Source organism: Mastigoproctus giganteus, chromosome 10 (genome assembly GCF_048544385.1).
Source record: "Mastigoproctus giganteus isolate SK-2022 chromosome 10, ASM4854438v1, whole genome shotgun sequence".
Taxonomy (NCBI): Eukaryota; Metazoa; Arthropoda; class Arachnida; order Uropygi; family Thelyphonidae; genus Mastigoproctus; species Mastigoproctus giganteus.
In genome coordinates, this window is record NC_143584.1 from 68,985,881 (window position 1) to 69,013,111 (window position 27,231).

At 37.7% G+C, this 27,231-nt stretch overlaps 1 protein-coding gene across 1 annotated transcript in view; it reads right to left on the minus strand.

The window, feature by feature from the left end:
• Nucleotides 1-839: 839 nt before the first annotated feature.
• LOC150079073 (retinoblastoma-like protein 1) overlaps nucleotides 840-27,231 on the minus strand; it is a 753,431-nt gene continuing 727,039 nt past the window's right edge. Inside the window, exons 23-24 of the mRNA XM_090383691.1 lie at nucleotides 17,744-17,914; nucleotides 840-1,163 (exon numbers count right to left, since the gene is read on the minus strand). Of these exons, the coding sequence (XP_090239817.1) occupies nucleotides 996-1,163; nucleotides 17,744-17,914 (339 nt within the window). The 3' untranslated portion in view covers nucleotides 840-995. The remainder of the gene's footprint in view (nucleotides 1,164-17,743; nucleotides 17,915-27,231) is intronic.

Here is a 27,231-nt window from a genome sequence, read left to right on the forward strand (position 1 = left end):
ACTGATAAAATATCAGCTGTTATATACAAGTGATACTACGAAAATTTCATAGGTAAGATAAGAATCTTCAAAAATGTAAAGATCCAATGCCATCTATCACAGAAGGCAGTAAAATCTGTTTTCTTTTATTTATTTTTTATTTTTTTTTCCACAATTAGCTTCAGATTTAATTTAATGTAAAGGCACTCGCACATCCAGAGAAACAGAAACAAAAATATTCAACTGAAACAGAATAATAATAATAATGCTGGGTATTTATTTTTTTATTTAGTGTTGAAGAATTATTCACATCTGTCTCTCATTCAGTCCTTTTTAAAACTATATACATTATGAAGTAACAACAATAAAAACTATTATACAAAACTAAAACATATGGAAATCACTTATATCAAACTTGATTTAATATATGCACATACATAAAGGGGGGGGGGGGCAAGCAAAAACTTCTTAACACTTGGCTCAAACCTGATTGACCAGCAAAAAATCACATTAACAAATCTTTCAACGGAGATCAAAAAAATATGCCCTTTTTCACAAATAAGTAAGCAACTGCTATTTATGCCAACTTATTTAAATTTAGTAAACTTACTAAAAAGTAGAACTAATAAATTTACTATTCCTTAAGTCAAAAACTTTTTCATCTATTCGACAAAACTAAAACAAAACAAATAAAAATACTGTAATAATGATAATTCTCAACAGGGAGAAGTTATGATCTTGAATAGCTCAGAAGATGCGACTTCAAGAACTATTTAATGACATCACAAAAAACCACAATATATTAAAAACAAGATTAGGAAAAAAATAATAATAATAACAAGAACAAGTGTAGGGCTATATACATTTTAGTATGCATACACAAACACCTTCATTGTTGGACTAGTTTTTAGGGTGAGCACTAGCAAACCAGCCACACTGTTCTTCAGTCCACTTCCAATCATTATCTGAGACCCTACACTTTATTGAATATGATGAAATTGATATAGTCAAAATGCTCATTCTGCAACAGCTCCTTGTCTCTCAGTGATGACATTCTGGATCTTGCGCACTGCAAGATCAGGAGACAACCGTTTTGGGTTTTCAACATCAGAATCATCTTGCAGAATCCTCTTTCCAACTTTCTTCTCTCCCAATTTTACATAATTATTAATTACTCTCAGATCCTAAAAATAAGGAAATAAGTATTAGAGAAAGTGTGAGCTTAAATACATAAAGTGTGAAATGCTTCATTAACAGATAGTTTTGTGAATGAAATACAAAGATACCTTGGGTAGTTGTTGTTGGAGTGGAGATTTAATGGCACAAAGGTTACTATGGGAAATTGCAAATTCAACTTTGAAATGATGATCAGCATGGTAAAGAAAAGAATTTAGAAGCAGTTATACAAATTGACTGCTTTAAGATTAGTGAACAGATCATTTAAATTGACATCAACTACAGTGATCTGGCTTGAGATTTAGTGGTTCTTTTAAGGGATTGGAAGAGATTCTAGGAGTATGATAATAAGCACATTCCACGTGGATATGTTTTATAGTAAGTGGAGAATGGCAATGTAAACAGTGTGGTGGATCATTTGCGAGCAATAGAGCTGATTATCAACACTATCGCTTGGTGTGTGATGTGTGCACACACACACACACACACACGCTATATTGTTCAGATTATATATAAGACAATCACGTCAATGTATTTCATAGGTCCAGTAGTGTTCATTAACAGATAACCATCTGTTAATGATCACTACTGAGGGTTTGGTATTTTTTTTTTTTTTTTAAGGAGCATTAGCAACTAAGGCCATATTGCTCTGGGATATGCGGTGGTCATTCCCTGACCTTTCCGCATCCTCCGTATTCGGTGGTGATGGGCTCAAACCCCGATCTAATCAAGAAGCGTGTGCTACGCACTGCTGCTCCTTCCCACCTGGCTACGGAGGCACCACTACTGAGGAGATCATTTAGTACTGTGCACTCAATGCTTGGAAATACTTTGCAAAAAAGATGGCGAGATCAATGGCTGAAATTGATATTGTTTAGGATTGAATTTAAATAGACTTGATAAGTGTGAACAGATAAGTGCAGAGCCATTATTCAGGAGGGCAAGGTTCTGAGAATCTAGTAATGATATTATTCATTTTCCTCATTTATTCATTTGAGAGGATCCCCATAATGAACAGTGGTTGTTCAAGTTGCCAAATATACAGAATGGAACTGAGATTTGGTCAACTGTTTCAACATTTTTTTATGGTATAGGTATAATTGGGTGAGAGATAAGAAAACAATGGCCAAACTGATTTTTCATTGATCAAGTTTTGTGACAAGACACCAAGTTAGCTGGTGGTGAATCATTTTTTTTAGTGTTTTTCCCCTAAAACACTTGTAAGAGAAACAAGTCTATCGTTGTAAGGAATGGAATGGTCTTTTTCCTAGTTTGGGGACTGCCACTGTGGCACGATGAACTGGGAAATGTGTGCTCAATGCAGATCCAATTGAAGACAATGATTTTTCATTTAGATGCTGAAGCATTAAGTAGTATATCCCGTCAGCACCAGCTGCACTGTTTTTTGAGATACTTATGGATTTTCTTAATTTTAACATTATAAACGGTTGGTTGTAGACTAAAAGACAGCTGGACGAGAAGTTTGGATTTTTCAGTTAAAGTTTTAATCTTCTGGAATTACTGATTATATGCATTTGAAGATGATAACTGAAAGAACATGGTTCCTAAGGGCAATGGAAATCTCTGCAAGGGAAGGGAGCTCTTGCCAATTCCAGTTGAGAAGTGAAGCAAATTTGCCATTTAGTTGTTCTATTTTATTTCCAGGTTAGTATGATGTGTGTTTTTGCATGGTTAACTTAATTTGTTTTCTGGCCTCTTGGTGTGTCACTTATCTTGTATTTTAAAATTTTTTTTGCAACTGTCCACAAAATTGCATCATTTAGAGTAGGCTGCATGACCACCTTTACAGTTTGGAAATGTTTCAGTACATTCTGTTTAAATTGTTTTTTTGATCTACAGTTTGGACATGTGGCATGACCCCTACATGTGGCCTGGGAGTGATTAAACTTTTGGCATTCATAACACCTTTGAGGTGTAGGGTAAATGCCCTCGAAGAAATTGAGGGCCCACCTAGCTCTCAGCTGCCAAACTTAATGCCAGAGCTCACTAATGTGCATCAGGCACCACAGAGGCAATCTCCAAGGCAGAATGCATTTGTTGCACAGGAACTAGTTATTGTCAGTGGCTCTATTGTCAGGGAGATGGGGAATATTTGCCTTTAGCCAGCAGGTGGTTGGTTGGTGGAACAGACTTCCATCCCTTGTGGTGGAGGTTGATAGCCTAAATAAGTTTAAGGCTCAGCTGGACAGGTATTTTGAACGAACAGAGGGGTGAAGTGGAAGTGGTTTTTTTTTGGCTGATGCTGCATAAGCTTGCTTTCTTGCATCAAATGCCTCTACTAATGCTAATACTAATGCTAATATATTATTCAAAAAACGATAGATGGAACAGGAACAAATTATATCTGCCAGGGGAAGAGTTCATGACGTTGCAGGGTAGATATCATCTTTTAAGGGCACAAAAGATGATATTGTTGTACACGTTGGCAGTAATGACCTTAAGAGTAAGAGATCTGCAGATTTACATAACAAGTACAGATCAAAGCTGGGAAAAAAAGTCACGAGTTAGGGTTAAATTTGAAAGTGTCTGCAATTCTGCCCAGACACAATAGGAGGGAGTATATGATGAGGGCCTTTTTAATCAATTCGGCCCTGGAGATATGTGCAAGGCTCATGGAGTACAATCTTTTTCAGCGTGGTATATGCTTGCTAACAGGAGAGACTGCTTCTACAGGGATACACTTAAATAGAAAGGGTGCAAGAATATTTGCTGATTTCATCGAGGCAGTGATAGATGGACTGGAAAACTGCTAGTACAATGCTAGAAGTATTGTAAATAAAATTGATGAATTTGAAGTGCTGATCAAGACATCAAAAGCAGATATTGTTGGGATATCAGAGACATGGTGTCACACAGATAAAAGCAGTGCAGAATTAGAATCTGGGGAGTACAATGTGTACAGACAGGGTAAGAAGGGAGGAGGGGTTATCCTGTTATTTCAGAAAAACAAAATCTAAGGAAGTACATCCAGTTGACACAGGTGGACAGAGCAATGTTGAGTCTGGTGTGACAAACACTAGGAAAGAGAAAATGAGAGTAGGAATATGTTATAGGCCTAATGACGCTAATGAGTACAATAAACAGTGGTGCAGAGAAACAGAATAGGTCAGAAAATCAATGTCTTGTTATGGTGGATTTTAACTTTCCAGATATTCACTGGAATATGTGGGTTGGTCATGCTAGCAAGACTTTTGTGGATTTATTTAGCATTAGCATTAGTAGAGGCATTTGATGCAAGAAAGCAAGCTTATGCAGCATCAGCCAAAAAAAAAAAAAAAAAACACCACTTCCACTTCACCCCTCTGTTCGTTCAAAATACCTGTCCAGCTGAGCCTTAAACTTATTTAGGCTATCAACCTCCACTACAAGGGATGGAAGTCTGTTCCACCAACCAACCACCCGCTGGCTAAAGGCAAATTTCCACACGTCTATCCTACATCTGTCTTTCCTCAATTTGAATTTATGCCCTCTCAGGTGATTATTCTGAGCTAGAGGAAGAATCCCATCAGCATTGAGCATGCTCAAACCATTCAAGGTTTTATACACCTCTATCAGATCACCTCGCTGGTGCCTAGTCTCCAGACACTGTAATTTGCAAAACTTAAGCCTTTCTTCGTAAGAGCACCCCTTTGTTCCATTCACTAATCTTGCTGCCCTTCTCTGTACTCATTCCAACAGTTCTACATCCTTCTTGAAATGAGGCCTCCAGACCTGTATACAGTACTCTAGGTGTGGCCTGACCATTGCCTTATACAAGGGAATAATCACCTCCTTATCCCTGCTGGAAAAATTCCTGTATATCATTGACAATACTCCATGAGCTACTCTTGCAGCCCATCTGCACTGCTCAGAGAACTTCATATCTGCCTGCACAACCACCCCCAAGTCCCTTTCATTCTCTACCACTGTCAGTGTAGTACCACAGAGTTGATACGTTGCTCTGGGGTTGCTGTTTCCCATGTGTAGTACTTTACATTTGTCAATGTTAAACTTCATATGCCACCTCTCAGCCCATCTGCTCAACCTTTCCAGATCCTGTTGCAGCAGCATAGTGTCAGTAGTGTCCTTGACAACCCTGCCAACCTTTGTATCGTCTGCAAACTTGGACATTAAGCTTGATATACCATCATCAATATCATTTATAAATACAGAAAACAATAATGGACCCAACACTGAGCCCTGAAGGACTCCACTAATAACATTAGTCCACGATGAGCAGTGTCCATTGATTACCACTCTGTCTTCTCCCCCTCAACCACCCCTTTATCCATAGCGGCAATTTGCCTCCAATGTCACACTGCTCCAATTTGTGTAGCAGTCTTCCATGTGCAACAGTATCAAAAGCCTTTCTAAGATCCAAGTATATAATATCAAAGCTATTCCCTGCATCCAGTTCTTTTGTGACTACATCATAGTATCCAATCAAATTGGTCAGGCAAGACTTCCCCTTAACAAAACCATGCTGTGTGGTGAGCTATAACTGAAGTCTTGTCTAAATGATCCTGCAGTGCTTCTTTAACCAGTGCCTCCATTAATTTTCCTGGAACAGAAGTTAAGCTCACAGGTCTATAATTACTTGTGTCAGCCTTTGATCCTCCTTTGTGAATTGGGGTCACATTTGCACATTTCCAGTCTATGGGTATCTCCCCTGAGTAAAAGGAAGCTCTCATAATTATGGCTAAGGGTTTGCTTACTTCCTTTGCTGCCTCCTTTAATATAACTGGATAGATCCCATCCACCCCGGGTGCCTTTCTTGTGTTTATCTTCAACAGTTTCTCCTCCACTTTACTCCCAGTTATTTCAAGATTCTGTAGCTTACTGCTAGAGTTGAATACACCTCTGGCATTCCCCTTGCTGAATAACTCCTCATGTGTGAATGTCGATGCAAAATATTCATTTAGTTTGTTAGCTACCTGAGCAGATCATCAACAGTTGACCCATCAATATCAGGTGGACCAATCTGATTCATCCCTTCCTTCTAGAGTTTACATTAGTAAAGAACTCTTTGCTGTTTTTCTTTGCATCCCTTGCCAAAGATTTCTCGTAATCTGCCTTCACCTGCCTAACCTCCTTTGTAACTTGGTTGCATATCAACTTGTATCTATCATAGGCTTCTGTGTCATGTGTTAATTTGTAAGTATCCCATGCATTTTTCTTCTCTGCCATATGCCTCATTAGTTCATCTGGCATCCATTTTGGCCTAAACCTTGAACAATATTTCTTAGTTGGTATGTAAAGCCTAGTAGCTTCCAAGATAAGTTCTTTGAATGCTTCCCATTTTGAATTTGCTGTTGGTAACGTCATCAGTTGGTCCCACTGTATAGAATTTAAATACTGTCTCAGTCCATCGTAGTCGCCTTTACGGAAGCAATAAGCCTTCCCTTTACCCCTAATGGTAGTTACCTCTTTGAGTAAATCCCACTTCAGCACACTGTGATCACTGCCACCTAGTGGTTCATTTATCTGCAGATTCTTAATGCATGAAGAATCACTGCTGATAATCAAATCAAGAGTATTACTCCCTCTAGTTGCCTCCCAAACATGGGATTTATTTATTTATTTATTGTTTTCTACAGCAATATGTTAGGAGGGCAACCAGAGGGAGTAATACCCTAGACCTGATTATCAGCAGTAATTATTCTTGCATTAAGAATTTGGAGATAAAGGAACCACTAGTTGACAGTGATCACAATGTACTGATGTGGGATTTACTTAAAGATGTAACTACCATCAAGGGTAAAGGGAAGGGTTTTTGTTTTCGTAACGGTGACTACAGTGGTCTCAGATAGTTTTTAAATTCTATACAGTGGGGTTACCAATGGTGAATTCTAAATGGGAAGGCTTCAGGGACTTAATCTTGGAGGCGACTATGCTTTTCATACCAACTAAGAAGTACAGTTCAAGGTTCAGGCATAAATGGATGACGGATGAATTAATGAGGCTCCTGGCAGAAAAGAAAAATGCATGGGATGCATATAAATTATCATGTGACACAGAAGCCTATGGCAGATATAAGTGTTGTTGTTTTGGTTTTTAGGAGCATTAGCAACTAAGGCCATATTGCTCCGGGGGATATGCGGTGGTCATTCCCTGACCTTTCCGCATCCTCTGTATTCGGTGGTCACGGGCTCGAATCCCGGTCTAATCAAAAAGCATGTGCTACGTACTGCTGCTCATGTCCACCTGGCTACGGAGGCGCTTAGATATAAGCTAGTCTGTAATCAAATCACAAAGGAGGTTAGGCAGGCAAAGGCAGATTACAAGAAATCTTCGGCAGAGAACGCAAAAAAAAAAAAAAAAAAAAAAAAAACAAACAGCAATGAGTTCTTTACTTATGTAAACTCTTGAAGGAAGGGAGGTGAATAAGATTGGTCCACTGAACATAGGTTCAAGTAGCTGATAAACTGAATGAGTATTTTGCATCTACATTGACACATGAAAAGTTATTCAAGGAGGGGAATGCCAGAAGTTTATCAAACTCTAACAGGGAGTAAGTGATTTTGAAATAACTGAGATCAAAGTGGAGGAGAAATTGTTGAAGTTAAGCATAAAAAAGACACCTGGGGTAGATGGAATCTATCCAGTTATAATTAAGGAGGCAGTAAGGGAGGTAAGCAAACCGCTAGCTATAATTATGTTATTTTGTTATTTTTTGGTTTTTAGGAGCATTAGCAACTAAAATTCCTAAAGGGGGTTCAAAGGGTGACACAAACAATTATAGACCTGATAGTTTAACTTCTGTTCCGGGGAAAATAATGGAGTCACTGGTTAAGGAAGTATTACAGGATCACCTAGACAAGACAGTAGTAATAGTTCAGACACAGCATGGGTTTATAAAGGGGAAGTCTTGTTTGACCAATTTGATTGGATACTATAATGTGGTCACAAAGGAACTGGATGCAAAAAATAATTTTGATATTGTATACTTGGATCTCAGGAAAGCTTTTAATACTGTTGCACATGGAAGATTGCTGTACATATTAGAGTGATATGGAATTAAGGGCAAGTTACTGCAATGGATAAAGGGATGGTTGAGTGGGAGACAGCAGAGAGTGGGAACAAATGGGCACTGCTCTATGTGGACTAATGCTATTAGTGGAGTTCCCCAGGGTTCAGTGCTTGGCCCATTGTTGTTTTGTGTATTCATCAATGATATTGATGAAGGTATATCAGGCTTAATGTCCAAGTTTGCAGATGATACAAAGGTTGGCAGGGTTGTTAATAACAGTAAAGACAGTATACTATCGTAACAGGATCTAGAAAAGTTAGGCAGATGGGCTCAGAAGTGGCAACTGAAGTTCAGCCTTAACAAATGAAAAGTACTCTATATGGGTAGCAGTAACTCAAGAGAAATGTACCAACTGTGTGGTACTACACTCAGGAAGGTGGAGAATGAAAAAGACCTGAGGGTAATTGTGGAGTCAGATATGAAGTTCTCTGAGAAGTGTAGATGGGCTGCCAGAGCAGGTCATAGAGTTTTGTCAATGATATATAGGAATTTTGCTAGCAGAGACAAGGAGGTGATTACTCTTTGTATAAGACAATGAGACCACACCTGGAGTACTGTATATAGGTCTGGAGGCATCATTTTAGGAAGGATATAGAGTTGCTAGAATGAGTACAGAGAAGGGCAACAAGATTGGTGAGAGGAACAAAGGTTTAAGAAGAAAGGTTTAAGTTCTGAAAGTTTCGGCATCTGGAGACTAGGCACCTGCAAGGTGATCTGATCGAGGTGTATAAGGCCTTGAATGGTTTGAGCAGGTTCAATGTCGACGGGATACTTGCTCAGATTAAGAACCTGAGGGGGCATAGATTCAAATCGAGGAAAGACAATTGTAGAATAGACGTGCAGAAGTTGATAGTTAAATAAACTTAAGGCTGAACTAGACAAACATTTGGAGTGGCCGGATGGGTGAAATGGAAAGGGTTTATTTTTTTATTTTATTATGGCTGATGCTGTATAAGCTTGCTTTCTTGCATCATATTCCTCATATACTAATACCTTATAGCAGGGTTCTCCAAACGTTTTCAAGTGTCGGACCAGTGTTTGCAGATTTTTTTTTTTTTTTTTTTTTTTGCAGCCGACGTATAGCTATAAATTAATGTACAGGCAGTTCCCACCTTACGAGGTTTTTTTTTTTTTTTTTTTTTCAAGTACCAAGTATCAATAAAATCAAAAATATGAACATTAATTGGAAAAAAAATGAATGTTAAACATTCATAAATACTGCATTTCAAACCATGCGTGTAGTATACAATACAGCATACCTCGCTTTATGATATTAATCCATTCTAGAAACACCATCATATCATGAAAATATTGTAATGTGAAGCCAATAACAGATTGTTTTTTAGTACTTCGTTCCATGACCTCTAAAGTTGACATTTTTGCTCTAAAAGGTCATTTTTATAGTGTAAATTGTATTAAGTAACCAATTCAAAGAACCAATTTTGAATGGCTTTGTGATATTTTTCTAAAGCACATTTCTGGAGGTCACGACCATAAAACAATAAAAAACAATTTGCACTTTCCGGTTTATTGGACTTTTCTGTTAGTGGATCTAATTATAAACGGGTAGTTAACTCCATGTCATTGCATTTGCGAAAATACCGATAGCTGGAATTGTGTTGTTTTTTACTTTATTATGGTGAAATGCCTCCCCTTTACTGAAGTCTTTAATCATATAAAAAACATAAATACATTTTCAGAATCTTCTGTTCATTTTTTTTTTTTTTTAAAACTTCGTAAAATTGTTACTCTGCGCAAATCGTGTTAGTTGCAATTTGTGCGTTCCCTTAAAAAATGCTTATGCATGCTATTGAAATTTATAAAGAAAAGAGAAGATTATGGTGGAAACAAATGCCTCAAAGCATTTCGAAGAAGACGGCTCCTTGTGCAACAAATCATTAAAGTACCGAGCTAATAATGGGTGATCAATAATGGGTGCATTTAGTCGATGATGATGAATAAACAACGTTCTTTAACATTTGTAAGTCATAATTTCTTTATTATTATAATTTGCTTGATTTTACAGGCTACATTTGTGCCTAGTCTTGAGACACTGTAATTTGCAAAACTTAACACTTTGTTCCATTCACTAATCTTGTTGCCCTTCTGTGTACTTGTTCCAATAGCTCTACATCCTTCTTAAAATGAGGCTTGACCATTGGCTTATACAATGGGATAATCACCTCCTTATCTCTGCTAGAAAAATTCCTATATATCATTGACAAGACACCATGAGCTACTCTTGCAAACCGTCTACACTGCTCAGAAAACTTCATGTCTGCCTGCACAATTATCCCCAATTAGCTGACTAATTTCATTGTTGAGGACGTTACCCATATTTTAAACATTGTCTGTGGGAAATAAATTCCCGCTTTAGAAGTTTTCACTTCAGGAGCTCAAGCTAGGAACAAATTAACTCGTAAAGTCGTGAACTACCTGTCTTTTCAATAATTATACTCGTAGGTTCAGGAAATAATGACACTACCATTAGGCCATTTAACATACCAATAATAATGCAATTAGGTATTCATTAGCATCAGTAAATATAAATAAAAGATAGGTAATTCATTTCTTTGTTTATTTTCAAAAGTTTACATAAAATTGACATTTTTGAGTCTGTTTTTTGGCAAATAAATATGTATTTAATGAGTAGGGTTATGCTGTTTTTCATCACATAGTAATTTTAAATCAGGGGAAAAAGATGTCATCTTGATACTCAAATCTGGCTTGACGTCCAAACTGTTCTGGCGTTTGTTTTTTAAAAAACTAATGTTGAGAATCCGGTTTCACATTCGTAAGTTGTTACAAATGTTATAAGAAATTTCAGTGCTTTTCTGGTACGTGCTTATATTCTTCACAGCAATTTAGCCAAAAATTTTTCAATGAGACCTGATTGAAGCAGTCTTTTAATACTGTGCCAAATGACAGTTCAATAACAGAATCAATTTTTTTTTTTTTTTTTTTTTTTTTTATGTAAACCCCAAACACGAGAGGCATTAGAACCTATAGTACTTAGTAACGTGCTTGGGTTGCATTCATTCTTGTTCATTGAGACAGAATTCTTCCACATTAAAAGTAAATGGGTTTCGAATCCACATTTTATTGATGTCATTTGGAGGAAAATATTCTTGAAAGTTTGATTTCAATTAAAAGATGTGTTCTTTAATCGCCATAGAAATCTCAGCAGGAATGTCGCTCCGAACACTCTTTTTGTAATTTATGAAACGAGAAAGAAAATTATAATTCCCCTTTTCGACTCTACGTACCCACAGATGAAGTTTATTCGTAGCTGCCTCTATTTTTACCTGAACTTTAAAAATATTTATATCAATACCTTGTAAATTTAAGGCACAAAAAAACCCAAAAATATCATATAAGTAGCACACCTTAATTAACCAATTAAAATCATTAAACCTGTCTTTAAATCTGAATATTGCATTCTTGTCTGGTTTTTTTTTTTCCTCTTTGCGGACCGGTAACGGGCCACAGACCACACTTTGGGAAACAGGTGCCTCCGTAGCCAGGTGGGAAGGAGCAGCAGTGCGTAGCACACGCTTCTTGATTAGACCGGAGTTCGAGCCCGTCACCACCAAATACGGAGGATGCGGAAAGGTCAGGGAATGGCCACCACATATCCCGGAGCAGCATGGCCTTAGTTGCTAATGCTCCTAAAAACCAAATAACAAACAAACTTTGGGAAACACTGCATTAGAGGATTTGAATGTATCGATGCACATGGCAGTGGTAGGTAACCACCTTTAACTGAGGTGTATTGAAATTTAGGATAATATTATGTGATGAGTCTAGACTGCCATCTTTTTGGACTGTAATTTTTCTAGCTAATGTTGCTTTTGCTCATGTATTTCTTACTTTTTCTTCTTGCAAATTTAGTAGATCCCAATCACTTATAATTCCCTTGGAGGAGTTCAATATGGTAGGTGGGGTGACTTCAGCTGGAATTCCACTTAAGGAGGACATCATTAATAACATTAGCCAACAAAAAATATTTTTTGTCATACCTCCGAAATTAAAATATGTAATTCTGGGGAAAATAAATATGCAATTCCGAAAATCAACATATAAAGTCTCTATCACATCTACATCAAAAGAAATACTAACGTTTAATGTTAAAATAAAGAGATATATAGGTATAATCCAAGTTTGTACTACAATTGTAAAAAAGGTATTATACATTCTCTATAACTTTTTCTTTCAGCTCGTGTATTAATGATCTTGGTAAAACACATCCCATCATTCCCAGCACGCTCCATTCAATGTGTCCTGTGGTCTTCTGTCTGTCAGAAGTATTTTGACGAATCTTGATGCTAAGACAGCTAGAGGTCCTGATGGTATTTCTCCACTTATTCTCAAAACCTGCACTCCTGAACTTACTCCTGTTCTTTGCCACCTTATTTTCACTTTCTTATTCCAAAGGTGTTTTTTCTTCTGCTTGGAAATTTGCTCACATCCAGTCAGTTCCTAAAAAGGGTGAAAAATCCCTCCCATCCAATTACTTCTACTCTTTCTAAAGTAATGGAGAAATCAATTAACCATTAAGTTGCTCTTGACATTTCCAAGGCTTTCAATTGTGTTTGGCATAAAGGTCTTGTAAACAAGCTTCCATCTTATGGTTTGGCAACTGTTTTTTGTAATTGGTTATCCAGATTTCTCTCTGATCACTCGATGAGGGTGACGGTAGATGGCTCTGTCTTCTTACTTCTCTACTAATGCTGATGTCTCCCAAGGTTCAGTTCTTCCCCCTATTATTTTCCCTCTTTTATAATAATGACCTTCTTCCATTGACTGGAAATTCTATCCATAGTTTTGCTGATGATAGCACATTGCATTCCACTTTCCAGTTTGAGAAAACTTGTCCTGCTCCACTACCAATTCCTTAAATGCCGATCTCCAGGCAATTCTCCAGTGGGATAAAGACAACCTAGTTGATTTCAATCTTTGTACAACTCAGCCCTGTCTTATTTCTCGCAAAATAGGATTCTTCTGCTCCTATGCTTATCTTTGGTGGCACACTGATTTCTAGGCAAGATGATTAGCATTAGTATGCAAGAAAGCAAGCTTATGCAGCATCAGGAAAAAAAAAAAAACCCTCTCATTTCACCCCTCCATTCGTTCCAAATGTCAGTCTGGCTCACATCTGGTGAGTATGGGCTTGGCACACCCAGGGGCTTGAGCTGGATATCATCATTCTTCTCTTCCTTGGTGATTCCTTTCTACTCCTCTCTCTCGGGAATGTTTTTTTTTTGGCTGGTGCAGCATAAGCCTCAGGCTTCCTTGCACCATATGGCTGATAATAATAATGATAATAATAATAATTCTTTAGGCTATCAGCTTCCACAACAAAAGATGGAAGTCTGTTCCACCAATCAACTACCTGCTGGCTAAAGGCAAATTTCCCCACATCTATCTTTCCTCAATTTGAAATTGTGCCCCCCCCCCCGAGGTTCTTACTCTAAGCAATAGGAAGAATCCCATCATCATTCAGCTTGCTCAACCCATTCAAGGCCTTATACACCTCAATCAGATCACCTTGCAAGTGCCTACTTTCCAGGTGCTGCGATTTGCAGAACTTAAGCCTTTCTTGGTAAGAGCACCTCTTTGCTCCCCCTCACAAAATCTTTTTGCTCTTCTTTGTACTCGTTCTAGCAACTGTACATCCTTCCTAAAATGAGGCATCCAGACCTGTACACAGTACTCTAGGTATGGCCTGACCATTGCCTTGTATAATGGAATAATCACCTCCGTGTCCCTGCTAGCAAAATTCCTGTTTATCATTGACTAGACTCCATGACCTGCCCTGGCAGCCCGTGTGCACTGCTCAGTGAACTTCATATTTGACTGCAAAATTACCCCCAGGTTCTTTTCACTTTCCTGAGTGTTGTACCACACAGTTGGTACATTTTTCTCTTTGGTTATTGCTACCCATATGCAGTACTTTGCATTTGTCAATGTTAAATGTCAGTTGCCACTTCCGAGCCCATTTTCCCAACCTATCTAAATCCAGTTGGAGTAGCTTACTATCTTTACTATCGTTAATAATCCTCTCTTTGTATCATCTGCAAACTTGGACATTAAACCTGATATACCTTCATCAATATCATTGATAAATATACAAAACAACAATGGGCCCAACCGAACTCCACTGAACCACGCATAATAACATTTGTCCACAAAGAGCAGTGTCTATTGATTACCGCTTTCTGTCACACTCAATGATCCCTTTATCCATTGTAGCAACTTATCCTTAATGCCATACCTCTCCAATTTGTACAGCAGTCTTCCATGTGCAACAGTATCAAAAATGATATACTGCTTTTGGGGATTACCCTGACTTCTAATCTTTTTTGGCACATGCAAATTACAAATATTGTTTCCTCTGCATCTAAAAAACTTGGCTTTCTCTTTCGCTCTCAGCGTTATTTTCTTCTAAACAGCTGCTCACTCTGTATAAATCGCAAATCCGCCCTACCATGGAAGATTTTGGGGGCACCACCCCACATCTGGGGTGGTGCCCCCAAAATCTCTCTCAGGCTTCTTGATTCCATTGAGAAGAGGGCAGTTAGGTTAATTAATGATTCATCTCTAACAGAGCCTCTCCACTCTGTCTTATTGACATTCTGTTTCTGCTTCATTACTTTTCTACAGATACTTCCATGGGCACTGTTTTCTTCTGAACTGGCTTCTATAATTCCCTCTCACTCTTTCGAAACAGTCAGAACATGTGCTGTCACCAGCCAACATCCATTTACTGACCAAGTTCAAACTCACAGAACCAACTACTTTTCATCTTCCTCGTTTATTCATTCAACTGCTGTTTTCTGGAACAACCTTCCTTTATACATATTTCCTGAAAATTACAGTCTACAGAAGTTCAAGTCAACAAATATCTTCTTTCGTCTTCGAAACCTTCAACCCAAGCACAGTACTAGGTACTATAGGTTCTAATAATACCTCTTGTGTTTGGGATTTTCATATATATATACATATATATATATATATAAAAAAACTATATAATATCAGTGTAGATACACCCATAAAAACTACTTTCGTAGTGTGATGGCATTGTTTTTAATTGTATCTCATATTGTGGCTACCTTCACAACGAGACGCCAAGTATTGCAATACTTCGAATAAGTAACGCTTCTCTAGTAGAGAAGACTGTTATTTATTCTCAGTGGATACTACCACCCAGATGGTCACCGTTTCAAAGCTATTGGCCTATCATTGGTAGGTGGGCAGGTATCTTGATAATGCAAACATGACATCACAGTTGCGAAGTGGTTCCACAATATGAGAGATGCTAAATGGTGTACAGAATGATATAATATTTAAAGATTCAATGCGAGGCATAATATGATATGGGTTTAAATTAACTATATAATAATATTATTGTTTAGTTAATTTAAATCCATATCATATATAATGCCTCACACATTGAATAAAAAAAAAAAAAAAACCCCAACTTATTTAAGTTCGGTAAAATTATCATAATTCATAGGGAAATAGTTATACTTCAATAGTATATAATCAGCATACTTGTAATTGTCCTGAAATATGTTTGCTACTACTACTTGTATTCCTGCTTACTCTCCCTCATAAGGAACCAGGAGTAATCTCCCATCATTACGTGATCCCAGTGACCTCGGTATTGCTTTTCTATCTTGGAAATATCTTGATGAAACCACTCCCCTTTTTCATCATACACATCTCCCAGATTTTCAGGGAAAAATTCAAGATGGGAATGAAGAAAATGAATTTTCAATGACATTCGACAGCCCATGTTTTTGTAGCACTTGAGTAAATTAGACACCAGCATTTCATAGTTTTCTTCTTTCCTATTACTCAAAAAACCATGTACCACTGCCTTAAATGATCGCCAAAGATGGTTCTTGGCAAACCATAGGGATTGCAAAAGGTAACGCTTTGAGTTTGCCTGTAACCACTTCCTAAGGTTTGTACAGGCAATAACAACACTTGTGAGGCACCCAAGGTTTGTCTTGATCACCAATTTTACATCCGAAATAAAAAGAATACGAAAGTTTTGTAATGTGATAGATACTTTTCCTTTGAGGATTTGGAGTAAACCAGCCACAATCATAACAAAAATTATCTGGAGATTGATACACTTCCTGTGTCTGCTTATTCATTGTAGCACTAAATGAACCCTGAAAATGTAAATTCAGTTTTGAACACTACAATATAAAAAAACAAAACAAATTCAATTTTTATCACTACACAGTACACAGATGTGGCAACTTACTAGTTCTACTTGTGTGATAACACTGAAAGGAAAAATATTTGCAAATCAGCTGGCAGAGCCGGAAATTATTTTACTGCTACAGCAAGGGTTGCAGGCCGCACCCTCCTACTCTTGAGGAGCTGTTTAGGTTTGGAGGATAGATTTACAACCCTCAGAACATGTCACAATCAGTTAATACTTGGAAAACCTTGGCACAGCCTACAAAAGTTCTCACCAAAAATGCAGTGTGCTCTCTTCAAATTGTAAATTGTTTCATTGAAATTTGAATCTAAGAACCATAGGTGGAAGTCTGATTATGTTTATCTCAAGAAAACCAAGGTCAGAATCGATTTCTAAATTTAAGAGAATTAGCTTATATCTGTTAAAATAAAGCAGTATGTCATATATTACTGGCTATATTATGCAAAATTGGTATATTTTGGTAAAACATAACTCCGTCTTTATTTAATAACTGTGATGTGAAACTATCATGGTGATTTTCGAAATCTATACATAAAAATTGGTTAAAAACAGCATTTATGTTCTTGGAGGCAAAAAATCATGTTGGCTAGCGTAATAGTTACAAATGCTTGGCTTGAGTTGTTTCTATCAACAAGTCCCTTCACTGCTGTTTTGGTTGAACCTGTTGCAGTTTCTAAGCGCTGCTGAACGAAGAATAGCAAACGGAGAGAGCTTGCTAGGAATGTTGGAAACACTTGAATGTTTAAGTCCTTTTTATCAGTCTTTTAGGAAGTGAGAGGTCATGATTGGTATGTGAATCCACATTTGAAAGCATAATGGCTGTAATGGTGAAAAGGTGTAAATGTCTGTGTCTGCTCTTTTTAGCCCCGTGTATTGGCTTTATCACCCACGTTTCTGGCCTCACCATGGGGAGGGAGGAGCAGTGCTGCTGGAGTGACTAAGGGGGATTAAAGTTATTCTGTTAAAGAAGAAGAATGTGAAAGGTTAGCTTTCCTTTCTGAAAGTTGCTTACAGGTTGTAAGACAATCTGCTTTTTTAATGAAAACTAAAGAAAGAATGGAAAAATTAAATATAAACTGCCATTTTAAGAAGAATGCTTTGAAGTCACATTAGGAATCACTTGGTCACGAGAATGCCTGTCACCTGCAGCCTTGATTTAAGACTCTTTTGAATAGCACTGGGATTTGGTTAGTACAAGAATGCTGTTCTGTGGGCTTCAGGAAGAGTGGTCTGACAAATAGTCTTTTGGATAAGTGTGCAACTCAGTATATTTGCTAATTCTGAAGAACAAAAGAAATAACACGGAAGTTGAAGCTCACCTTAGCAGGACTTCTATTAAAACTATAGGACAATGGTCGATTAGGTGATGGTGGAAAGTTGGCATTTGTGAGTGGAGAAATATACACTGAATGTTTGGATGATACTCTTCTCCATGGTGATAAGGGATTTGCATTCAATCTTGGCAGTGGAGAGAGTGGAGGAGATTCTCCCTTAAAAAATAAATAAAAAACACATTTACAAATCTAGCAAACCTGCAAAATAAAGAAATATATATATATATACAGTAGAATCCGGATAAGATATTCCTGCATAAGAAGTTTTCCCCTTTACTAGATTTGGTTTTTTAAGACCCAATTTCAACTCTGTAGAACAAGTCAATGCTTTTTTTGATGTTATTTTTTCACCTCCATGTAAGAAGTTCCCAGGTAAAAAGTTTCCACACATAAAAAGTTTGTGATAAAAAATATACAGTGTGTTATTAGTAAAATAATAAGAGGAGTTTACCTCAATATAGTACGTAGAACACTTCCGTATGATACCCTCCAGAAATTAAAATGGAAAAAACGAAAAAACTGACAACTTACAGGTACATTAGAATAAAATATAAATAATTAAATAATCAATTTAACACAATTCAAATCAATTTAAAACAATTAAAAATCAAATTAACGCAATTAAAAGAATCTAACGAAAATATTCAAAACGATTTTCCTTCCTCGAAGGAAATGTTCATACGGAAGTGTTCTACGTACTATATTGAGGTAAACTCCTCTTATTATTTTACTAATATTATCAACGTAGAACATATTGAGTATTACAGCTCTGATTCATACTATCTAACAGTATGTTATTATAATGATGTTTCCCCACTTAATACATTTTTAAATAAAGAAATTATTTATTTTTAATATTAAAAAAATATTAAACAATATAAACATTTGGTAATTGAACAAGCTGGTGCCAAGCATCATTTTAATTCATAGTAAACCACTGAAGTAGGTGAAATGGCATTGTTTTGATATACTGTACATGTATCTCATACTGTGATGCCTTCACGAGTTGCCCTGATATTGCGCTACTTCCAAATAAGCAATGCTTTGCCAACGAAGAAGACACAGGATGGCCAACTGCCCCAATATGGTCCGGATTTAGAACTTCAAGTTCCAAATATCAAATCCCATTAGGAGGGACATTGGGTGTTAGAGTATATGTGTACAGGCAAAGTTTTTACGGCTCCAACAAATAGAGAAGTTTTTGCTTTTTTATTGAATTAAATTAGCATATTAATTTATTTTTTAGAGATTCAATTTAAACAATATTTTAGTTTAAATTGAATTTAGATAGAGATTTTTTAGGTTATTACTTAGTATCAGTAAGGGTATCAAATCCACGTGTGGACAGGTTTTGTAGCTCCCGCAAATGAAAGTTTTTAATTATACTTAGCCGCTTTATTGACTTAATTGTTAGATTAAATTATTTTCTATGAGTAGCTTATAGACCTAGTCAAGCCCCGTGGTTTATTTTGAATTTAGATAGCGCAATTTGGAAAGTAAACAGTACCTCGTGTCCGTAGATTAACCGTTCGTAACTTGCCACCATTGTTATACGATACAACGTAAGGTTTAACGGAAAACTAGATAGCGTAAGGTTTAATGGAAAACTAGATAGCGAGTATAGTAGTATAAATTAATCAGTAAAATTTATTAATCTTATTAAATTTCATTGTCAATTTAATTGTACTTTTTTAACTAAATAAATATAGCAACCTAATTATTACAAATGTAACATCATAAATTAATACATATAAGTTGACAGGGGATAAGAAAGTCATATAACGTAACTCGGAGATAATATTCGATAACAAAATACATATATATAGTGTTATAACTGCATTGGAATATAGGTTTAGGGTTATATTTTATATTGGAATTTTACTGAACTTGAATAGAAATCATAACTCAGACCAGAGCAGCAAAGCAAAAGGCTTAAACTAGTGGAAGTACTGTGGCTCAGGGGAGAACTGAGGGGGGCAGTTGTCCTCTGAATCACAGTCTATTGAAATGTACTGTTTGTTTGATGTTTGAGGAGCAATCAGGAACAGGACATGATATTGCCTTTGTGTCTTTGTGTGTGCGCGCGATGTAAGGAGTGCGAGGAAATCAGGCGCCAACTCAGAATTGTTATGGGCTTATAAGAGAGATTGAAGGACAGGGTGAATGCCCTCAAAGAATTTAAATTGAGGGGCCCATCAAGCTCTCAGCTGCTTACATCAATGTCACAGCTTGCACTTGAACTTCACGCAACACAGCGGCAACCCCCAAGGCAGAATGTGCTGGTCCCAAAGGAACTAGTTCTTGTAAGTGACTCTATTGTCAGGGAAATGGGGAACATATTGTGCAAAAAGGATAGATGGAACAGGACTATGGTATGTCTGCCAGGTGCAAAGGTTGATGACATTGTAGGGCAGATATCATCCTTTAAGGTCACAAAGGCTGATATTGTTGTACACTTGGCACTAATGATATTAAGAGTAGAAGACCAGCAAAATTACTTAACAAGTACAAGACAATGATGAAAAAAAGGCATGAGTCAGGGTTGAATTTGAAAGTATTAGCATTAGCGTTAGTAGAGGCATTTAATGCAAGAAAGCAAGCTTATGCAGCATCAGCCAAAAAAATATAAAATAAATAAATAAATAAAAAATAACCACCTCCACTTCAACCCTCTGTCCGTTCAAAATACCTGTCCAGCTGAGCCTTAAACTTATTTAGGCTATCAACTTCCACGACAAGGGATGGAAGTCTATTCCACCAACCAACCACCCGCTGGCTAAAGGCAAATTTCCTCATGTCTATCCTACATCTATCTTTTCTCAATTTGAATTTATGCCCTCTCAGGTGATTATTCTGAGCAAGAGGAAGAATCCCATCAGCACTGAGCATGCTCAAACCATTCAAGGCTTTATACACCTCTATCAGATCACCTCGCCGGTGCCTAGTCTCCAGACACTGTAATTTGCAAAACTTAAACCTTTCTTCGTAAGAGCACCCCTTTGTTCCATTCACTAATCTTGTTTCCCTTCTCTGTACTCGTTCCAGCATCTCTACATCCTTGTTGAAATGAGGCCTCCAGACCTGTATACAGTACTCTAGGCGTGGTCTGACCATTGCCTTATACAAGGGAATAATCACCTCCTTATCCCTGCTAGAAAAATTCCTATATATCATCGACAATACACCATGAGCTACTCTTGCAGCCAGTCTGCACTGCTCAGAAAACTTCATATCTGCCTGCACAACCGCCCCCAGGTCCCTTTCATTCTCTACAACTGTCAGTGTAGAACCACAGAGTTGATACGTTGCTCTGGGGTTGCTGTTTCCCATATGTAGTACTTTACATTTGTCAATGTTAAACTTCATTTGCCACCTCTCAGCCCATCTGCTCAACCTTTCCAGATCCTGTTGCAGTAGCATAGTGTCAGTAGTGTCCTTGACAACCCTGCCAACCTTCGTATCGTCTGCACTTCTGCCCAGATACGATAGGAGGGAGTATACGATGAGAGCCTTGTCGTTCAATTCGACCCTCGAGTGATTGTGCAAGGTTCAAGGGGTGAAATTTTTCTAAGCCTGCTCTGGGCTTTTTAACAGGAAAGACTGCTTCTACAGGGATGGGATACACTTAAATAGAAATGGTGCAAGAATTTTTACTGACGCTATCGAGGCAGAGTTAGGTGGGTTGGAAAACTGCTAGCTTGGGGAGGGATACATGGACTAATAGAATAATAGTAGCCGCTGGCAGAGGTAAAAGCGATTCTTGCACTACTTCTATTGAAATGTCATTGAGCAGCAGCCTGGAAAGCAAGGCAATGGGAATTTCCAGGACTGCTCGGAGTCATAGTGGAACATGTAAATACATGGGCTGTGTTAGGGTAAATAAGAATAGAAATAGGTGCATGTATACTTGCATGTACAGCAATACTATGTGACACTAATGTCAATAAATTTGATGAGATTGAAGTGCTAGTAGACATCAAAGACAGATATTGTTGGGATATCAGAGACATGGTGTCACACAGACATAAGCAGTGCAGTACTGGAATTTGGGGAGTAAAATGTGTACAGAAAGGATAGACAGGACAGCAACGGAGGAGGGATTATGCTGTTAGTTAAGAAATATAAAATCTAAGGAAGTGCATCCAATTGATGTGGGTGGACAATGCAATGTTGAGTCTGTTTGGTGTGACATAAGCACCGGGAAAGGGAAAATGAGAGTAGGTGTGTGTTATAGGCCTAATCAATCTGATTAATATAATGAGCAATTGTGCAGAGAAATAGAGTGGTTCAATAAATTAATGTCTTATAATGGGGGATTTTAATTTCCCGGATATTGACTGGAATTTGTGAGTTGGTCACTCACACACTAGCAAGACTTTTGTGGTTTATTGGATGATTGTTTTCTACATCAGCATGTTCGGGAGGCAACTAGAAGGAGTAATACTGTTGATCTGATTATCAGTAATGATTCTTCATGCATCAAGAATCTGCAGGTAAAGGAACCACTAGGTGGCAGTGATCACAGTGTGCAGAAGTGGGATTTACTCAAAGAGCTAACTACGATCAAGGGTAAAGGGAAGGGTTTTTGCTTTCGTAAAGGTGACAACAGTGGTCTGAGACAGTATTTAAATTCTATACAGTGGAACCAACTGATGATGTTACCAACAGCAAATTCAAAATGGGAGGCATTCAAAGAATTAATCTTGGAAGCTACTAGGCTTTTTATACCAACAAAGAAACGTTCAAAATTTAGGCCTAAATGGATGTTAATGAACTAATCAGACACGTGACAGAAAAGAAAAATGCATGGGATACATATAAATTAACATGTGACACAGAAGCCTATGATAGATATAAGCTGGTCTGTAACCAAGTGACAAAGGAGGTTAGGCATATTACGAGAAATCTTTGGCAAAGGATGCAAAGAAAAACAGCAAAGAGTTCTTTACTTATGTAAACTCTAGAAGGAAGGGGATGAATCAGATTGGTCCACTTGATATCGAAGGTTCAACTGTTGATGATCCTGCTCAGGTAGCTAACAAATTAAATGAATATTTTGCATTGACACTCACACATGAGGAGTTATTCAGGGTTGTTGTTGTGCTTGGATTTTTCTAGTGCAAAGGCTACTTAAGCCATATTGCACCTATCATAGTAGTTAGTACTAATTTTATTGGTTTCTATGGAAGCAGTTAGAAACGGTTATATAAACCGATTTGTTTCAGAAAGAAAAAGAATTCTGTAAGGTTTGAATTTTCGCCTATGATATGGCTAAGTGACAATTCCTGTAAGTTTGAGAGAGAAGTGAATGAAATTAGACGGGAGTTGTTATACAAGGTGCATTCCAGGAGTATGTGTTTTATTGTGAGTGGCTTGTGGCAATGTGAACACTGTGGAGGGTCATTACCTGATAACAGGAATAGATGGGTCAAATGGGTGTGGCCTATTTGGGCTCTGGCCAGGACAACCTCTTCTTGTCTGTTTGTGCGAAAATTGGAGGCCCATAATTGCGGTATAGGTTTAATTTCAAGGAGTTTGTTGTGAATGTGCGTTTGCCACTGTAGTTTCCATCGTTCCTTACATATATTTCGTATATATACTTTGTAATCCCTGAACGGGACCAGAAAATTCATTGGGGATGTGCTGGATGGATGCTTGGCAGCATCATCTGCAATTTTGTTTCACGGTATTCCAGTATGGCCTGGGATCCAGCAGAAGACAACATTTTGCCGATGATCTCGGAGACGAATCAATTCTGATCTGATTAGCTGTAGTAGCAGATGAGTAGGTGGGGAAATCTTTTGCATTGCTAATAGGGCACTTTGCGAGTCTGTGTAGATTATACTCTTTTTGATTGAGAGATGGGAAATGTTTTCCAGAGCAAGTTTTATAGCATATAATTCAGTTGTGTAACTACTGCACTCTGTTGGGAGAGATAGATAAATGGTAGTATCAGAGAGTACTACTGCTGCGCCTGATCCACTCTCAGACTTCGATCCATCTGTATAAATTTTAGCGAAGTCAGGATAACGTTGAGTATGCCCTATGTGTGTAGCTGTTGGATGTTAATATCTGATAGAGAGTGTTTACCCCACTGGTAGAAATAATTGTCACAAGATGGTGTGATGACAGACCATGGAGAATCAGGATCTATAGGATCTCGTAAAATTTTATTGAAGTGTATATCCCAATCTTCTGCTAGCTGTTTTAGCCTAATACCAGCAGGCCGAACTGTCTGTGGTTTGTTTCTGTAGAAGGTCATAAACTGTGGATTGTAGAGTATTGGCCAATTAGGATGGGTCATCTGGCTTTGGATCTTGGTTGCATAATTCAGCAGCAGAATCTTTCTCCTGATATTTAGGAGAGGTTCATGAGCTTCAACATACAAACTTTGCACTGGAGATGTTCTGAACGCACCTAGTGCTGTTCTGAGAGCTGAATGTTGAATAGGATTGAGGCGAGATAAAGCGCTCTCCCTAGCAGAATCGAAGACAGGGGCACCGTAGTCCAGTCGAGATCTGATTATGGATCTATATAAATGTAGCAGACTTTGGTGATCTGCTCCCCATGTTGTGGCCGATAAGACTCTGAGAATGTTCAGTTTTTTTTGACAAGTAGTCCGGAGATGTTCAATGTGCTTTTGGAAATTTAACTTACTGTCAAAGAACAATCCTAGTAGACGAGTACAGTTAGCTATGGGAAGAGGATGATTATTCAATTGCAGCTCAGGTTCAGGATGCATATTGCGTCTAGAGCAGAAGTGTGTGGCAGTAGATTTCTGGCTGGATAGTCTATAACCATTTTGTGTCATCCATGTCAGGATGCGATTCATTGATATTTGAAGTTGGCGTTCAATGTAATGCATGTTTTGGGAATGACAGGAAATCGAGAGATCATCTGCGAAAAGGTATGAATCCACTGTTTTCGGAATGAGTTCAATTATATGATTTATTCTCATTGCAAACAAGGTAGCACTGAGAACAGATCCTTGTGGAATTCCTTCTTCTTGGATAAAGATTTTAGAGAGGGTTCCTCGATAACGAACTTGAAAGGATCTCCGTTGAAGAAAATTTTGGATAAAATATGGTAAATTACCTCTCAGGCCAAGAGAATGTAGATCCTTTAAGATTCCAAAACGCCACGTAGTGTCAAAGGTTTTCTCAACGTCAAGACAGACCATGACGAGATGTTCCTTTTTGATGAAAGCATTTCTGATATTTGTCTCGGCTTTGATCATAAGATCCAATGCAGATCGGTTTTTCCGGAATCCAAATTGTTCATTATTTATCAAGTTTTGAGACTCGAGGAACCAGGTGAGATGGCCATGTATCATTTTCTCAAGAGTTTTGCTGAGACAGCTGGTGAGGGATATCGGTCTGTAATTTTGAGGAACCGTATGATCTTTACCGGATTTTGCAATCGGTATTACATAAGAATGACTCCAGGAGCTGGGGAAGGTATGTTCAGAAAAAATTCGATTATAAAATATGAGCAGCGAAAAGAGTGATCTTTGATCCAGATTTCGGAGCATTACATAATATAACCCATCAGGGCCAGCAGCACTGTTTCTTGATTTGGTAAGAGCTTGCTGTAGCTCGAACATGGTAAATGGCTGATTATAAGATAAAGCAAAATTGTCAGCGTAATTCAGTTTGGATCTCTTTGCAACGGTTTTACGTTTTTGGAATGATTGATCATAAGCATTACAAGAAGACAACAGAGAAAATACAATTCCCAGTGCATTTGATATATCTGTGGGATTAGAGAGTTCTTGTCCATTCCAGTTTAGTAGCGGGGTGGATAGAGGTGGAAATTTATTGTTTAAACATTTTATTTTTCTCCAGATTAATCTGATATCGGTATTTTTATTAACTGATGAGGCGAATTTAATCCAAGTTTCTTTTTTTGTTTTGCGTCTGATGTAGCGAGCTTTAGCTCTGACCCGTTTATAGTTAATAAGATTGGGGGTGGTAGGATTTTTACGGAAAAGATTCCATGCTTTGTTTTTCTCTTTTTTTGCATTATTGCAATCTTCATTCCACCAGTAATTTATTTTTCGTCTATTTTTTGCTTGATATTGAGGTATGGTGACAGATGCAGCTGCCAGGATTTGACTTGTGATGTGCTCAGTAACACTATTGATGGAATCGGTCTGAATGACATCGTTGTCAAATGAGATGTGCGATCTGTATTTTGCCCAGTCAGCCTTTGAAAATTTCCATTTAATTGGACTTTCTGTTGGGTAGGAACAGGATGTTTGAATTTTGCAGATTAATGGATAATGGTCGCTACTATAAGGATCATTCAGAGGTATCCAATCTATACTTGGAAAGAGGATTGGGGAACATATGGAAAGATCTATAGCAGATGTTGAGCCAGTAGGGAGATGCACATATGTAGGAGACCCAGTATTCAGTAATGTTAAATTCTGCCTATCAATCAACGTTTCGATCAGCTTACCTCGTCTGTCTGAGGTGGGGGAACCCCATAATGGGTGATGTGCATTAAAGTCTCCTAGTAAACAAAATGGTGATGGTAACTGCATAACAAGATCTTCAAGTTCCTGAATAGTATATTGATGTTTAGGTGGAAGATAAATGGAAGCCAATGTCAAAGTAATACTACTAACAACACGCGTGGCAACGGCTTCTAAGGATGTTTGTAAGGGAATACGTCTGGCGGGCATGCTTGAATCCACGAGTATCGCTACTCCGCCATGAGCGTTATTAGAGACAGCCCTGTCTTGTCTGAATACAGTGTAATTTTTGATTGAGACTAGTGATGTCAAATTAGTTTCTTGCAAGCACATTGCAAGAGGTTTATAGTGATGAATTATTTCATGTATATCGTCTATGTTACTGCGAAGACCTCTACAGTTCCATTGTATAATATGTTCCATTATTTGGTTTTGTAAGAGGAAGATGAATCTGTCTGCTTTTTATGCTTAGGTTGTTTGTGAAGGTCAGATTTAGATTTTTTTTTTCTAGGAAAATTAGGGCGTCCTGAATCATTTTTATCCTCCATATCTCCATCTGCATATAATTCAAGAAAATCTTCTTGGTTGGGCATATCATCTGTATCCATGCTTGTTGGTTGTTTCACCTCTACACTATCTGATTTATGCAATTTTTCTGCCACTGTATTGTGGGTTATGTTCTGAGTTGGAATTGTGAGTGGCGTATTATTACTTTAGTCCACTAACTGTGATTCAGATGTAGGCTGAGTTGATAGTACTGATCGAGGCCAGTCGGCGATCGATTTATCTGGAGAGACTGACACTTCTGTCTGACATGCTACTGATTTGTAACTATGGGCAGCCGAAGCATAAGTAGTTTTTGGAATACTTGATTTCACTTGTCTTCTAGCTTCTTGAAAAGATACTTTATTTTCTGTCTTGTATTTCTGTATTTTTTTTCCTAACTTCCAAAGATCACAATCTTTGGAGTAGGCTGGATGATTGCCCTTGCAATTAG